Raw genomic sequence first — 16,515 nt, 5'->3', positions numbered from 1 at the left:
TTCAAAAATAAGAAATGAAAATAGTGTCCTATCTAGTACCTGAAAACAACATATTTGACAGGAGCAAAGGTCACTGTTTTGTTATCCATAAGGATGTCTCAAATATTGGACCTCAACTAATTGCCAGTATGCTTTTTTTGTTGTTGTTGTTTGTTATGTTTTTTTTTTTTTTGAGACAGGGTTTCTCTGCATTGTTTTGAAGGCTGTCCTGGGACTTGCTCTGGAGACCAGGGTGGCCTTGAACTCACAGAGATCCGCCTGCCTCTGCCTCCCGAGTGCTGGGATTAAAGGCATGCGCCACCAACATCCGGCTGCCAGTATGTTTTTAAAAATAATATAATTTTTTAAATTTAAAAATAATTTAACTGTGTACATATTACCTATATATCATTTTGGATCAAGCAATGCCTAAGTATTAAGAAATCCAGAAACCACCAATATAGTAAAAAAAAGAGAGATGACATAAATATCACAACCTAAGGTAATAGTAGAGCACTATTGGGGCTGGAGAGATGACTCAGTGGTTAAGAACACTAGCTGGTCTTCCAGAGGTCCTGAGTTCAATTCCCAGCAACCAGATCTTTTACAACCATCTGTACTGAGATCTGGTGCCCTCTTCTGTCCTGCAGGGATACATACAGACAGAACACTGTATACATAATAAATAAATTTTAAACAAACAAACAAACAAACTCACTCTCTGTACTGTTTGCCATATGTAGTCTGTGTGCTAACCAGTCATCCTATGTGGCCTGTTTTCTTTATCATTTCTTCATTTTACAAAGGAAGAAACTAAGGAATCAATGTCAAAGTGGAAGAATTTGAAAGATGGCTGTAGTGGGCCATTGAGATGGCTGAGTGGATCAATACACTTGCCACATGAGCCTGACAGTTCATAGTGGAAGGAGAGTGTCAGTTTATAAAAGTGGTTCTATGGGCTACATATAATTGCAATGATGCTCTCAGACTCACACACACGAGCAATAAATAAAATAATTTAAAGGCTATAAATGTAAGAAGATGGATATCTTATGGAAAATGAGTTTGAACATTTGAGGGAGAATCCAAACACATGGTTAATGGAATTATATTCCAATATTATTATATAAAAATAGAAGGTGTGCTGACCTAGTCTGAGAAATGTAGCTCTCACTCCTCATCAGAGAAGCTTGTTTTTACATAAGATAGGGACTTTTACATAAATACCACAGATGCTTAAAATGTGGAGAACAACTTACTGTAGGGTGCCCCATCCCACTTGATACATTTACAGCATAAATGTACACCTAAGTCACATTTTGAATGAAGATTGTAGGAGCCAGAAGCCCTGTGATATTGTATCTTCTATCTACAACACTTGAAATCTCAGCAACATGGTATCTAAGCAAGACCTAATCAGTGATAACACCAATTGACATGTAAAGTAGATGCCCCACCCTAGATGAGTAGATATAGGCAATTAACCACTGCTGAGAGTTATTAGTCTTCACCCACAATTGGTTATTCAATACTGGGTGGCCAGCCCTAGAAAATAAATTTTATTTATTAAAAATAATAAATCAACTTTGATGGGCAGTGGTGATGCACATAGTTAATCTCAGCACTTGGGAAGCAGACCAGGCTGGTCTCGAACTCACAAAGATCCGCCTGCCTCTGCCTCCCAAGTGCCACCTTAGCCCGACTTTATACTTAAAAATTTTTAGAGCAACCTAAATATCTATGTACTAGAATGTTTTAACACATACAAAGTGAAGTTATGTATTCTGTTAAGGAAAGACATGTATATTGAGTCTCATAAGACAGCTACTAAACTTGTGTTTTTAGTCAGACATGCTCTGTAGATTTACCTGGCTTTATTATCATGATAGTCCTCCTGATGCAGCGTGTGTGTGTGTGTGTGTGTGTGTGTGTGTGTGTGTGTGTGTGTGTGTGTGTGTGTGTGTGTGTGTAGCTGACTGTTAGCTAGGGTTACATTTGTGTCACCATCTTTTTGTATTTTGTATTTTTTCTTAAAAGGTGTTGGGATAAGAACTCAGGTTATCATGTTTGTAGAGCAGACACTTTGTCTACTCGTCCATCTTCCTTCCTTGATCCTGTTTATTCAGTCTTTAAAAAAATTACATGTATTTATTTATGTGTGGTGTGCACACCCATACACATTCAAGCATACTATGATATACCTGTAGAGGTTGGAGAACAACTTGAGTTGGGTTTCTCCTACCACATGGGGCCAGGAGATGGAATTCCAGTTGACAGGCTTGGGAGTAGGTGCCTTTACCCACTGAGCCATCTCTCTAGCTCATATCCCACTTAATAATGTATAGTATACCCTTTTTAATAATTTAAAAATACATGCCTATACTTAAAAATCCACAGAAAAGTACCTGAAGAAAAAAAACATTTTTTCAGAATCTTTGAAGTACTGTGTCTGTGATAGAAACAAATCATCTTTGGTTTCTCAGTTCCTACAGTATGATTTTCTTTTTTTCAATTAATGAATTGATGTAGTTTTTATTCTTGAAAATACAAATGCCCCATGGTGTTGGACACCACCTGTATAAATTTAAGGGTTCTAGGGAGAGCTTGTAAATGTTTACAGATTGATGGAGATACACTCACCAAATGTTTTCTTTATTCAATTAGGTACTAATGCATCTGCATTTGACCAGCTAATCCTTACATTGGCATGGGACAGAGTTGATATTGCCAAAAATCATGTATTTGTGTATGGACAGCAGTGGCTGGTATGTAGATAACCTAAATATACAATATAATGAAATTGACTATAGTGGACACTTAATAGCTACAGGCTTTATATCCATGGATTCCTCCAACCACAGAATGAGTACTATTTAGTTAGCTTGTACAGAAGTTTTCTTTCTTATTCCATAATCAATATAGTGTTAATATCTCTCTATGAAACTAAGTATCTTAAGTAATCTAGAGATGTAGGATATATGTGTTACCTCAGACAGTGTACATCATTGTGTTAAAAGTTTAGCATCTGTGAATTTGTTACCAGAAGAGGGTCCTGGAACTAGTTCCCACCGCAGAAAGGAGTGACTGTAAAAAAGTATTTATTGGGACTGTGGTTTATACTCACTCACATTTTTGCTTTCTGCCCCAAGTGTAAATGTTAGGAAGGTGTATTTACTTAATAACTTTGTGTTTTAGTAAGATTTTTAATAATATCTGTAAAAATTCTAAGGCTGAAGTCTTGGAACTCTTGCTCTGTGTATACAATTCACTGTGACATGTCTTGGTTTTAGTCTCGTTCCTGTGCAGTCCCTCCATTTACTTTGTATTCATAATTTATCTTTCTGTTCCTAGAAAATAAATTTTGTGAGGGTGAGTGTTTTTTAGGTTCCCTGTCCCACTGTATATACTGCCTGTTAAGTGTCTGACTAGTTATAAGTGAGACAGGATAAGTATAATATGTAGAGTAATCAGAGGATCAAAGGGAAAGTTGAGCAGGTTAGAATGTAAATGTTTAATAAGTAATAACATAATAATTGTATGTAATGACAGAAAATAATGCTAATTAAAATTGGAGTAACATCCATAATAAATTATAAGCTATTAATTCAGAGAAAAATTTACATTTTTGTACATTTGACCTTGTTTTTTAGTGTAACATCAAAATATTTTCCTTGTCACAAAACTGAGTAGTGAAAAATATTTTTTAAAAAAGCATGCTTCTGTCTTGAAATTTCATCATGTATAGCAAATATGTGAGGTTACTAAGTAAATAAAGTACATTAAGAGGCTAGACAGTGGTAGTGTTTTGCACACCTTTACTCCTAGCACTTGGTAGAGAGAGGCAAGTGGATCTCTGTGAGTTCGAGGCCAGCCTGCTCTACAGAATGAGTTCCAGGACAGCCAAGGCTTAAAACCAAAAAGAAAAAAAAAACATTAAAAGAAATATTCATCCTGTAGGTGAAGAGAAAAGAAGATGAATTGGAGGATTGAAGGTAGTGATAAAAGATAATAAAGGGAAAACTGTAGTTGTGTGGAAAACCTTTGAGGACAAAATCAAAATACTTAAAATAGCAGTGTAAAACAGTGATTTCCAAATTAATTTTTTCTACAAAGAGTTTTTTTTAAAAACATTTAACAATGAAGTATTAAAAGCAGAGCTGGGATGTAGTTTAGTAGGTAGAGTGCTGTCTAGTTTGTCCAAAGCCCTGGGGTTCCATTTTAGTACTGTGTAAACTGGAGTTGGAGGCACACTTCTGTAACTCCAGCACTCAAGCTGGAGGCAGCAAGCAGGTTCCGTGTCCCACTGAGAATCTTCTGGCCCTATTTTGTCAGTTTAATTGGTGATGGACTTTGCAACTCCTTTTCCCTCCTCCATAAAACATTTGCTGTCTTACAGATAGCATTTATGTAATGTTATTTAGGGAATCCTGTGAAAGGTGGGGCTTTTTACCCATTCTGTATACCTTAGTTACTGTTTTGCAGCTTTCTCGTTTTGTTCCCACACTATTTGAGAACATATAGGTATAAATCATGAGGACTTGTATTTAAGGAATTGATAGTTGGAACATGTGAAATATATTTATTAATTTGGTACTCTAGGTTGGATCCTTGGAACAAGCTATGCTTGATGCTCTTGTAATGGATAGAGTTTCATTTGTAAAACTTCTTATTGAAAATGGAGTAAGCATGCATAAATTCCTTACCATTCCCAGACTGGAAGAACTTTATAACACTGTAAGTCTGATAAAATTCTTTGTTCACTGTTTTATTGTTCTTGAAAATGTCATTTTATCTGAAAATATACACTCCTATTTGATAGTTTTCAGTGTCTTAGTTGTTATGGGGGGGAGAAATACAACCATTTTTACTATGGATTCTTGTATGACAGTCTGAAGCCACACTTTGGTTTTAGAAGCCCTTCTGTAGCCATGTCCTGTTGACATAATAGCCCATGTTTTTTTCCCTTCTTACCTCTAAAAGTATAGGATCAGCTTCTTAGAGGATGGTGTTTTATTTTGGCTTTTACTCTTTTGTTTATTGCAAAACATACACAATATTTTTCCTTTCTTGTTTCTAAGTCATGGTTGTTGACCCTCTGGTATCTTTCTTTTGGTGTATTTTTGCCATTTTTCTTGTAAAAATTTAATATTCTTTCTCTTAATTTCATATTTCATGCCAGTACCACTAGGGAGGATAAATACTTCTTCATGAGTTTTCTGTGGATACAGTGCAAATCTAATTGAGCTATGCTGTGAGGAATACTGAACAAAGCCAGGTTTTATAACTTCTAGAAAACTGTATACTAATTCATCAATTTCTACTACTTATTTATTCCTGGCATCATTTAAAATTGACTTTGGTCATTTCTAATTGACTTCACTACCATTGTTCAGCATTTTAATTTCCTTCCTCCCTCACTCCCTCCCTCCCTCGCTCCCTCCCTCCCTCGCTCCCTCCCTCCCTCGCTCCCTCCCTGCCTCCCTCCCTTCCTTTTTTGGGTTTTCAAGATGGAGTTTTTCTGTTTAACAGTCCTGGTTCTCTTGGAACCCACCTTGTAGATCAGGCTGGCCTCAAACTCACTGCGATCCACCTGTCTCTGCCTCCTGAGTGCTGGGATTAAAGGTATATGCCACCACAGCAAGGCTGCATTTTAATTTTCTTTACTATATTATCTCTTTAATCTCTTTCCTTGATCAAATTCTTTAGTTTTTATATGCTTTGCTGTGTCTTTATGTAGTTTAGAAACCTTAGTTGATTCCTTAGTGTTTCCCATGTAGTTTGATTATTTTCAGAAATAGACACTGGTGATTTTAAAGTTCTGAGACAGAATCTCACTGTGCTGACATGGCTTACCTGCAATTCTCAATGTCGACTCATAAAAGTTGGGCAGCTTCTGTATCTAGAATACTGGGATTAAAGGCCTGTGTCACTGTGTTAGATGTTAGCCACATTTTTACCCTACCTACTTTTCTCACTTCACCTTTTTATTTGGTACCTTCAACCTCAGATACTGTGTGAGCTGAGTATATTAACTACCATTTTCTAAACACACAAGCTATTTAGAAAAGCATTGATTACTTGATACACTGGCCTGCTTTTTTCTCTCTAGTCTTCATTTACTGAAATTTTATTCTGTGCATGATGCAGTTCACATATTCTACTGCTTCCAAGAAACCTACTAGACTAGTTAAGAAGAATTGCATCTTTCACCATGGGTTATAAATTTGTTTTGAATAGGGTTATAGTCTTATTTTGGTTTTATCCATTAAAACTGTCTGGTATAATTACACTGCACCTTACTTGTGTTTGGTGTAAAAGTTAAAAGGATTACTCATTGTTTGTTAATATGAAGTTTCTCCATGAAATATAAACCAAATATAAAGCATTAAAAATAAAAATTGATCCCATTATCAAGAAAGTCTTTAGAGTTTGTTAAAGAGGCTCATTGTAAGTACTATAAGTAACAAAAAGGAAGATTGTTTTAGATCAAAGCTAATAGTTTCTTCTTGCTTTTCCCTAAAGAAACAAGGTCCAACTAATCCAATGCTGTTCCATCTCATTCGAGATGTCAAACAGGTAAGAAACTGTTATAGGAAAACTTTACCTTTTAGTCATTTGTGCTTTATTTTTGCCCTCAAAATAACAACATATAAGTGCATTTTTTAAATGAGAGTAGAAACAACAGCTTTTTGTATGAGATAAAAATAAGAGTCATGAAATAAAAGAACTTAGAGTTACAGAGATGGCTCACCTGGAGGAGCACTGCTGAGAACCGAAAGTCTGTTCCCAGCACCCACAGAGCCTATAACAGTTTGAAACTCCGGTTCCTGGGCATCTGATCTCTTACAGTTTCTAGGCATCAGGTCTACATGTGATTCACAGACACACATAAAGGCAAAATATCCATATACCTAAATTTAAAAAAAAGTTTATAGTAAAGAACTTATATCCAAACTTGAAAAATTTTTTAAAGGTTTATAGTAAAGACCTTATATCCAACCCAAGAAAAAAGAAAGCTTGTAAAGTTAATTCCAATTTTCTAAGCTTCTGTCTGATGCAATACATTTTATAATGTTAATTGGTTCAGAAGAGGAAGACTGTGTCATCTTTCTCATCACATATCTTACCTAGAAATATAAAGGACAGTGAGCCATACACCAAGGACTGATCTTCAGTGTCGAAGAAAGCCCTAATGCCTGCCCATCATTAACACTTATGCTAGCAGTAGTCACCCTGGATGTATGAAGCATGACAACTTTCTCCTCTTCTTGATGTTGCTGCGAATACAATACTTTTTGTTTTTTTATTTTTCAAGCCAGGATTTCTCTCGGTATCAGGCCTGTGGAGACCAGGCTAGGCTCACAGAGATCCCTGGGTGCTGGGGTTAAAGGCTTGTGCCATTACACCCAGCTTAAAATACTTTTTAAAAGTTATTTTGTGAAACCTTTATGTTCTACCATGAGTGTACTATTAATGAACCTTTTTTTTTTTTTTTTTTTTTTTTTTTTTTTTGAGACAGACTCTCTGTATAGCCCTGGCTATCCTGGAACTCACTATATAGACCAGGGTGGCTTCAGACTCAGAGATTCACCTGCTCCTGCCTCATGAATGCTGGGATTAAAGGCAATTATCACTACACCCAGCAATAAGCCAAACTTAATGTTAAGTTAGCAAAAAAAATTGTCATTTCTGTGTTTTTTTAAAAATGTAATATAGGAAGAACTTAAACCTTAAAGAAATAGCCAGTTTGTGACATGTACTGTATTTGTGGAATGTTACAGGTAAAAATGGGCTATTCAATGTTAGGTTAGACTGACTCAAACCTTACCTGAGACCTTAGAAATGTCATAACCTCATCATCTTATACGAGGAACACTCATTCATTTCTTCTGTAAAGATAACTGTTGGCAACCCAAATTCTTATAACAAGTAACAGTTATTAATTTGGCAGATTATGCCTATTCCTAGGTCTGGCAAGGAAATATTGAATAATATTCTATTTAATATTTTGTTTCCAGGGTAATCTTCCTCCAGGATACAAGATCACTCTAATTGATATTGGACTTGTGATTGAATATCTCATGGGAGGAACCTACAGATGCACATACACAAGAAAACGTTTTCGATTAATATATAATAGTCTTGGAGGGAATAACCGGGTATGTATAACTTTGTTGGTTAAATGTGAAAAATTAGTTATAGGAGCTGAGTTTGATGGAGCATAACTATAATTCCAGCATTTGAGAGGCTGATGCAAGAGCATGGCTGTGAGTTTCAGCTTAGCCTGGTTTACATAGTAAGTTATAGGTTAGCCAGGACTGCTGGTGAAATGCTGTCTCAAAACAAAAAACAAAAATAACAACCCCCCCAAAAAATTAAGGGATGGAAGTAGTTCCAAGGTAGAATGATGCCCTACTTTGTATTGGTCAGTCCCTAAATTATACACCCAGCATCATAAAAAGGACAGAGTGTTAGTTTCATTAGAATAAGTGACAGTGATAATTGCCTTCGAATGTGAGTTTTCAACTGGTGTGGCAGTGGACACCTTTAATCCCAGCATTTGTGAAACTGTAGGAGGACCTCTGTAAAAGTTCAGTGTTAGCCGGGCGGTGGTGACGCACGCCTTTAATCCCAGCACTCGGGAGGCAGAGGCAGGCGGATCTCTGTGAGTTCGAGGCCAGGCTGGACCGACAGCCTCCAAAACAATACAGAGAAACCCTGTCTCGAAAAACCAAAAAAAAAAAAAAAGTTCAGTGTTAGTCTGGTCTACAAAGAGTTCCAAGCCAGCCACTGCTACTTAAACTGTCATAAAACAAAACCTGAGATTTAGACTAAAAGTAATTATATTTTAATTACTTTTTAAAAGTTGGTTGGTAGAATGTATGTATTTGTAAACCAGTTCCTTGGCTGACTGAGCCAGACTTGGTGATGTTAGAGAGAGCTCTGTCACAGAAAGAAAGGAGAGGAGACTATAGTCAGGGCCAGAAGCAAGAACCACAAGTGCCAGGCCAACCTAAACTACATAGTGAGACAGATATTTCAAAGGAGAAAAGGGGAAAAATTGTATTTAAAATCCTAAGCCAAAAACAAGAAACAAAACAAAACAAAAAAAACAATCCTAAGACAACTGTTTTTACACATAGACAAACATTTTCAAATGTTTACAAATTATCCTGGAATTTTTAAATAACATTTTAGCATTTAAATTTTTTTAAAAAAAATAAACTCTCATTTTCAGAGGTCAGGTCGAAATACCTCCAGCAGCACTCCTCAGTTGCGAAAGAGTCATGAAACTTTTGGCAATAGAGCTGATAAAAAGGAAAAAATGAGACACAATCATTTCATTAAAACAGCCCAACCCTACAGACCAAAGGTATGTTGGTTTATTCTTTAAAGAAATGGGTTTGGGTGGGCAGTGGTGGTATATGCCTTTAATCTCAGAGCTCAGGAGGCAGAGACTGGTGGATCTTTTGAGTTCAAAGCCAAGATTGGTCTACAGAGCCAGTTCCTTGACAGCCAGGGATACGTGGAGAAACCATGTCTTAAACACCCCCCCAAAAGGTTTGTATAGCATATTAAAGATGAAAATATTATCCTTCCTAAATTTTGCTTTTTACTAATTAGTATTAAGTAAAAACTTTCATTTAGTGAGAATTATCTTTTGATTTGGGACTTTTAAAAATATATTTGACTATTTTTTCATAAACAAAGAGAATTATTATGAACTAATAATTCTATTAAGTTTGTCCAGTTTTATCTATGATAACAACCAGATTTAAAAATTAACAGACTTAGCTGTGTTTTAATGGCGCACACCTTTAATCCCAGCATTCCGGAGGCAGAGGCAGGCGGATCTCTGTGAGTTTGAGACCAGCTTGGTATACAAGAGCTAGTTCCAGGACAGCCTTCAAAGACACAGAGAAACCCTGCCTCCAACCCCCCCCCCATAACAGACTTTAATTTTTATTCTAGTAAGTACAACAAAAATATTATCTAGGGCTGGAGAGATGGCTAAGTGATTGATTTCCTATACCAGCAACCACATGGTGGATCACAACTATCTAAGATGAGATCTGGCGCAAGCATACATGCAGAACACTCTATACATAATAAATAAATAAAAATCTCTTTAAAATACCTAAACTTATTAAATGTATATTTTGTCGGATATTAGTTTAAAGAGTATAACCATGCCTCAAGCCTTTTTTTTAATTTACAGTTTTATAAAATGAATGATGAATTATAATAAAAAAGTATGAAACTTACAGGCATTATGAAATTGAATAAAGGGTATTTATTTAAAAGTTTCACTAATCCAGGCAGTGGTGGAGCATGCTTTAATCTCAGCACTTGGAGGCAGAGGCAGGCAGTTCTCTGTGAGTTTGAGGCCAGTCTGGTTTACAGAGTGAGTTCCAGGACAGCCAAGGCTACACAAAGAAACTATCAAAAAAAAAATGTTGGTTGTCATATGGTCTTGTTATTACTGTCATGCTGGAGGTCAGGTCCAAGTCTCTTTGCCTACTAGGTAGGTTGTGTCCCGAAGAGTTAAATACCTGCCCTCATGTGGCCTTACCTTGAGTCTTACAGTATTTATTTGCCTTGAAGATGGATACGGCTATGGAAGAAGGGAAGAAGAAAAGAACCAAAGATGAAATTGTAGATATTGACGATCCAGAAACCAAGCGCTTTCCTTATCCTCTTAATGAATTATTAATTTGGGCTTGCCTTATGAAGAGGCAGGTCATGGCACGCTTTCTATGGCAGCATGGTGAAGAATCAATGGCTAAAGCATTAGTTGCCTGTAAAATCTATCGTTCAATGGCTTATGAAGCAAAGCAGAGTGACCTGGTAGATGATACTTCAGAGGAACTGAAACAGTATTCCAAGTAAGTGACATTTTAACAACATGAAGTGTTTGCCTACATGCTCCAGTACTGTGTCTTTAACAGGGATGTGTGTAGGGCTGAGGGGGTATTGGGTTTATTGGTGTAACTAAGACAGAAATATTTTAGGTGCATTATGTAATTTTAAATTTTGAATTCTGTTTGATATGTTAAACATTTCAGAAAGCAAAAAGAAATGGGAGAAGTTAAATAAGTATACCAAGTAGCAACTATGTTAAGAATTCTGTTTGGGCTGGACATTGGTGGTACACGCCTTTAGTCCCAGCACTCAGGAGGCAGAGGCAAACGGATTTACACAACGAGTTCTAGGACAGGCTCTAAAGCTACACAGAGAAACCTGTCTTGAAAAACCAGAGGGGAGGGGGGGGGGTTCTGTTTGGGATATGATGTAAAAGAAAGAATGTAGGGCTGGAGAGATGAATCAGCTGGTCTTCCAGAGAACCGGGGTTCAACTCCCAGCACCTTCATGGCAGCTCACAAGTATCTGTACCTACTGTTTCAGGGAACTGAACATCCTCATACAGACATACAGTAGGCAAAACACAAATGTACATAAAATAAAATATTTTTTTCTTAAAATAATGTTTGGTTTGGGGTGTGTTTTTAAGAAATGAACTGAATTTCAACTGGGAAGACATTTTAGATGATGGAATCACAGATATTAAAGAATAAAATAGTTTATAAGTTTATAGTTTGTTTAGGGAGATAGTGTTCATATCAATCTGGAAAGGTAATTTATGAAAGTTTTACAATAAATATTTACTTCTTCCTGTCTCCAAGTAAGCCAATTTTGGAAGAAATTAACAGTTGTTACTGAAAAATCTTTTTTTAAAAAATAACTTATTTAATTTATTTTATGTGCATTGCTGTCAAATCCCCCAGGAACTGAAGTTACAGACAGTTGTGAGCTGCCTTGTGGGTACTGGGAATTGAACCCGGGTCTTCTGGAATAATAGCTAAGAGCTCTTAACCACTGAGCCATTTCTCCAGTCCCATTGAAAAATCTTAAAGGGATTCTTTTTCTACTTTGGGAATTGACTGTGTATGTTATTTCTTATGATTAAATTAGTCCCTACTACATTGTTCCTATTTCCATGTTTGAAATACAATGTAGAGGGCCTAGAAAGATGACTTAGTGAGTAAGAATGCTGACTGCTTTTCTAGAGGACATGGGTTCAATCCCCAGCACTTGTAGTGCACATACATACCAGGCACACACATATCCATAAAAATTAACTTAAAAATAGGTATTAAGGAAAACAATAAAGTTAATAGGATAATTTAAGAATAATTGGCTAAAAGTATAATTTTTAGACTGGAAATGTGGATAAACTCAGTAGTAGAGTTTCTTTTTCATTCTTTTTATTTTTTGCTGGGCAGTGATGATGCACATCTTTAATCCTAGCACTCAGGAGGCAGTGGTAGCCTGGTCTACAGAGTGAGTTCCAGGACAGTCAAAGCTATACAGAGAAATGTTGTCTTGAAAACCTAAAAAAGAATTACATATAAATTTCTTTTTAAATTTATGTTATGGATATTTTGTTTCCATGTATGTCTGTGTACCTTTTGTGTGCCTGATGCCCAAGGAGTCAAGAAGAGGATGTCATATCCCCTGGGACAGTTACAGACATTTGTAATTTGCTGTGTGAGTGCTGGGAATCATATTCAGACCCTCTGGAAAAGCTGCTAGTGCTCAGAACTGCTAAACCAGCTCTCCAGCTTTTTTTCTTTCTTTCTTTCTTTTTCTGAGACAGGTTTCTTTGTGTAACAGTCCCTGGCTGTCCTGGAATTCACTCTGCAGACCAGACTGGCCTCGAACTCATAGAAATTCTCCTGCTCTGCCTCCCAAGTGCTTGGGGCTTAAAGCGTGTGCCACCACCACCCAGCTCAGCTCTTAACTTTTTAATTATATTTTATTTATTCTTTTGTTTGGAGAGGATAGTAGAGTTTCTGTCTTAACATGCTTAAAGATGTTTGATTCTCAGCAAACAACCTTAACAGTTGTTATCTGAGTATACTTTACTCATTGTTTATTTGTATTGTAGTGATTTTGGCCAACTTGCAGTTGAATTACTGGAACAATCCTTCAGGCAAGATGAAACCATGGCTATGAAATTACTCACTTATGAGCTGAAAAATTGGAGTAATTCAACCTGCCTTAAATTAGCAGTTTCTTCAAGACTCAGACCTTTTATAGCTCATACCTGTACACAGATGTTGTTATCTGATATGTGGATGGGACGGCTGAATATGAGAAAAAACTCCTGGTATAAGGTATATCTTAAAAATAGACTTAAAGTATATAATGAAATACAAAGTATAAACAAATTAACCTTACACATATGTAGTAAAATAATTTGCAAAGATAATGGAGGGCAATTAGAACATGAAGTAATGAGTGATTACTAATTTGTAAAATTCCAGACCCATCATATACTAACTTAATGTGCTACTGAAGTGTACTATATTAAATGTATCCATATGCCTAATTTATAGTATAGATTAGTGTATCAGTGTATGCAGGGTTTAAGGTTAAGTATTTGGGTAAAATGACTAGTCCTTTCAGTTTTGTCATTGTAAGAGATACTACTTTTTGAAACTTTTTATTCTCTCCTACTACATCTGAATTAACAATAAAAAATTAGAAGACAGAAGATTGTGTAAGAGTAATATATAATGGTTTAGAACTAAACTTTGGCTTATAGCTGTATAATGAGTCATCATGCTATAGCATAGGGTATTAATAAGATAGGTCTCAGATAAAATAGTCTTGTCTAGATAAAAATATATTTCTTAACAAATTATAATGACTTTATTTAAAGGATCAGTCTGTAATGCTTATTAAACCTATGCTGCCACTATATAATATTAAGGTGATACAGTATGTAAAGAAAAATGAATTTTTAATTTCTTCTACAGTTTTAGGATAAAATGGGTAGCACTCAAAAGATATTTACTATGTCACTTACTGTTTTGTTTTCAAATGCTTTAAAATGCAAGCTTTTATGTTTCTAAAAATTGTAGGTCATATTAAGCATTTTGGTTCCACCTGCCATATTAATGCTAGAGTATAAAACCAAGGCTGAAATGTCCCATATCCCACAATCTCAAGATGCTCATCAGATGACTATGGAGGACAGTGAAAATAATTTTCACAACATAACAGAAGAGATACCCATGGTAAGAATGGAAGACTTCAGAGCAGATGTAAGTTTGTTATGAGTTAGTAGAAACTAAATACATATTTTTAATTTTAGGAAGTGTTTAAAGAAGTAAGGATTTTGGACAGCAGTGAAGGAAAGAATGAAATGGAAATACATATTAAATCAAAAAAACTTCCAATCACACGAAAGTTTTATGCCTTTTATCATGCACCAATTGTAAAGTTCTGGTTTAACACGGTATGTTTAAAGTTGTTATGTTCATGGTTTGGTTTGGCAGGGTTAGTTTATTTGTTTTTTAGTTCTGGGGAAAGCATAGTGGTTTAAAAAAAAAAAAAAGCCATGTTTTGTTTTTGTTACCAAGACAGGATTTCTCTGTGTAGCTCTGACTGTCCTGGAACTCATTCTGTAGACCAGGGCTGGCTTTGAACTCAGATCTACCTGCTTCTATCTCCCAAGTGCTGGGATTAAAGCCGTGTACCACCACTACCCAGTAAAAAGATGCTTTGTAGAAAACTTTTAGTCTGGAATCCATATCAATCTTTATATAATTTAGATCACTGAAAATGCATTACATTTGGCTTACTTCATCTAAGTTGCCAGTGTTTAGTATAATAAGCACTAGCAAATTTTAGTTCTGATTAGAAATAAAATTTATTAATTAATGTAATAAGCATACACCTTTCTAGAAGGTAACAAATATAAGCTGGTTGTGGTGGTACATGCCCTTAATCCCAGCAGGTGGATCCTTGGAAGTTCAAGGCCAACCTGGGCTACATAGAGAATTTCAGGACAGTCTTCAATAAACAAATAGAAGGTAACAAATACAAGTTTTTTATTAAAAATAAAGTTGTGACTATAGCACAGTAGTAGAGCTACATACATGCTTAGCATGTATGAGACCCTACATTCAACCCCCAGTACTTGATAGAAGTAGGGAAAATCTAAAGAAATACTGACAGCTAGCAACATGATTGTAAAGGGAGAAGAGAACCAAATCCATGTGAACTGTATTACATGCACATCAAACACAGTCATAATAAAAACAAAAGTAATGCTGAAAGGTCAACTCAAAACGATAAACTTGGTAGTAATTATTTTGTGTCTTAGGGTTGTGCAGATAGCACACAGAAGTGTTCAGAAGGAAGTCTGCAGTTTTAAAATGGAAGGCCCAAAGTAATCCAGATGGTCACTCTAGTAGCTCTTTTTTTTTTTTTTTTTTTACAATGGCCATTCTTTAGTCATATGCTCAATTGCTTTCTGCATTGGCTTTTCTCTTAATCTGTTGGAAAAATGTATTGACAATAAGTCCACAGAAGAGTGTATCCATACGTTGAAATGTAATTTTTGTGCATTGTTGGTTCTCTAGTTAGATTGTTTGATGTCTTCTTATTGGTACATCCTCTAGGGAGAAACATATCTGAATAAATACATCCATTAGTCCCTCCTTCAAACCATGGGCTTTGTCTGAAAAGATGATTTGGGGTTATTTGAAACAGAGCTTCATGTAGCCAGACTGATCTTGAATTTGATATGTAAGCAAGGCTGGCCTCTACCTACAAGTGCTGCACTTAGAAATTTCTGATGCTTGCTTATGGTGGCATGTGCCATCATACCTTGATTGAGATAATGAATTTTTATTCCCCTTCCCAGGAAAACAAAGTAATGGTGTTTGTTCACATTCATCAGCATCAGACAGTTGCCAAAGTTGTTTTTGTGTTAGAATGAATATTTAAGAGTTTGTTCTCACTCATACTCGTGGCTAATTACCCTGAGATTACTTTATTACATTTCTTCTGTATATGAAAATTTCTTGTTCCTTCTAGATGCAGATAATGCAAACCTCTGTTATCTGATCCCCAAATTCTATCCCACTAATGGAAATAATGAGAAACATTTGCGTTCATGTGAGTGACTGCTTAAAACAGCCAGCCTAGGTTGCCACTTAAATATCTGTCTTTACATTTCCCTAGTTTATCATAGCTCAAATTAGATTTTCTGTATACATGAATATGTTCATAATGTTTTATTTTGTGATCAATTTTATTCATTTAACTTTTATTTCTTTTTTATTAGTTGGCATACTTAGGATTTCTGATGCTTTATACATTTGTAGTTCTTGTACAAATGGAACAGTTACCTTCTGTTCAAGAATGGATTGTTATCGCTTATATTTTTACCTATGCTATTGAGAAAGTCCGTGAGGTATGTCTACAATTTTTCTTACCAGTAGCTTATGTATGTATGTGTGTATGATTCTTTAATTTTGATGTGATGTGAGTATGTTGCTGTAATTTCAGTGGTGGTATATAAAAGTCTGGAGCATATTTATTTTGCCATTCTGAAACAGGAAGTTGTAAAAGTAATTAGGCATAGTATTTTCCTCCTACTTTGCTACTCCAGGAGTGGCTGCAGTCCATGTGCTTTTGAAATCTGTTATTTTGCCAGGATAGCTGAAATTAATTTAATGA

At 35.7% G+C, this 16,515-nt stretch overlaps 1 protein-coding gene across 5 annotated transcripts in view; it reads left to right on the top strand.

The window, feature by feature from the left end:
• Window positions 1–16,515, top strand: part of Trpm7 (transient receptor potential cation channel subfamily M member 7) — an 85,649-nt gene that overhangs the window by 33,961 nt on the left and 35,173 nt on the right. For 4 of the 5 annotated variants that reach the window (XR_005877379.1, XM_040746233.1, XM_040746232.1 and 1 more), the window contains exons 11-20: window positions 2,644–2,744; window positions 4,579–4,713; window positions 6,502–6,555; window positions 7,998–8,138; window positions 9,218–9,352; window positions 10,585–10,865; window positions 12,929–13,157; window positions 13,908–14,063; window positions 14,141–14,284; window positions 16,121–16,249. Coding sequence is in view for 4 of the 5 variants with exons in the window: in XM_040746233.1 (XP_040602167.1) it covers window positions 2,644–2,744; window positions 4,579–4,713; window positions 6,502–6,555; window positions 7,998–8,138; window positions 9,218–9,352; window positions 10,585–10,865; window positions 12,929–13,157; window positions 13,908–14,063; window positions 14,141–14,284; window positions 16,121–16,249 (1,505 nt within the window). In the remaining variant the exon portion in view is untranslated. Of the gene's footprint in view, window positions 1–2,643; window positions 2,745–4,578; window positions 4,714–6,501; window positions 6,556–7,997; window positions 8,139–9,217; window positions 9,353–10,584; window positions 10,866–12,928; window positions 13,158–13,907; window positions 14,064–14,140; window positions 14,285–15,870; window positions 16,061–16,120; window positions 16,250–16,515 lie in introns of those variants that run through there. The other variant, XM_040746235.1, reaches the window with a different exon arrangement.

Source organism: Mesocricetus auratus, unplaced genomic scaffold (genome assembly GCF_017639785.1).
Source record: "Mesocricetus auratus isolate SY011 unplaced genomic scaffold, BCM_Maur_2.0 Super-Scaffold_100004, whole genome shotgun sequence".
NCBI classification, from domain to species: Eukaryota; Metazoa; Chordata; class Mammalia; order Rodentia; family Cricetidae; genus Mesocricetus; species Mesocricetus auratus.
The sequence above is the reverse complement of the archived record's forward strand: the minus strand, read 5'-3'. Positions and strand labels throughout refer to the sequence as shown.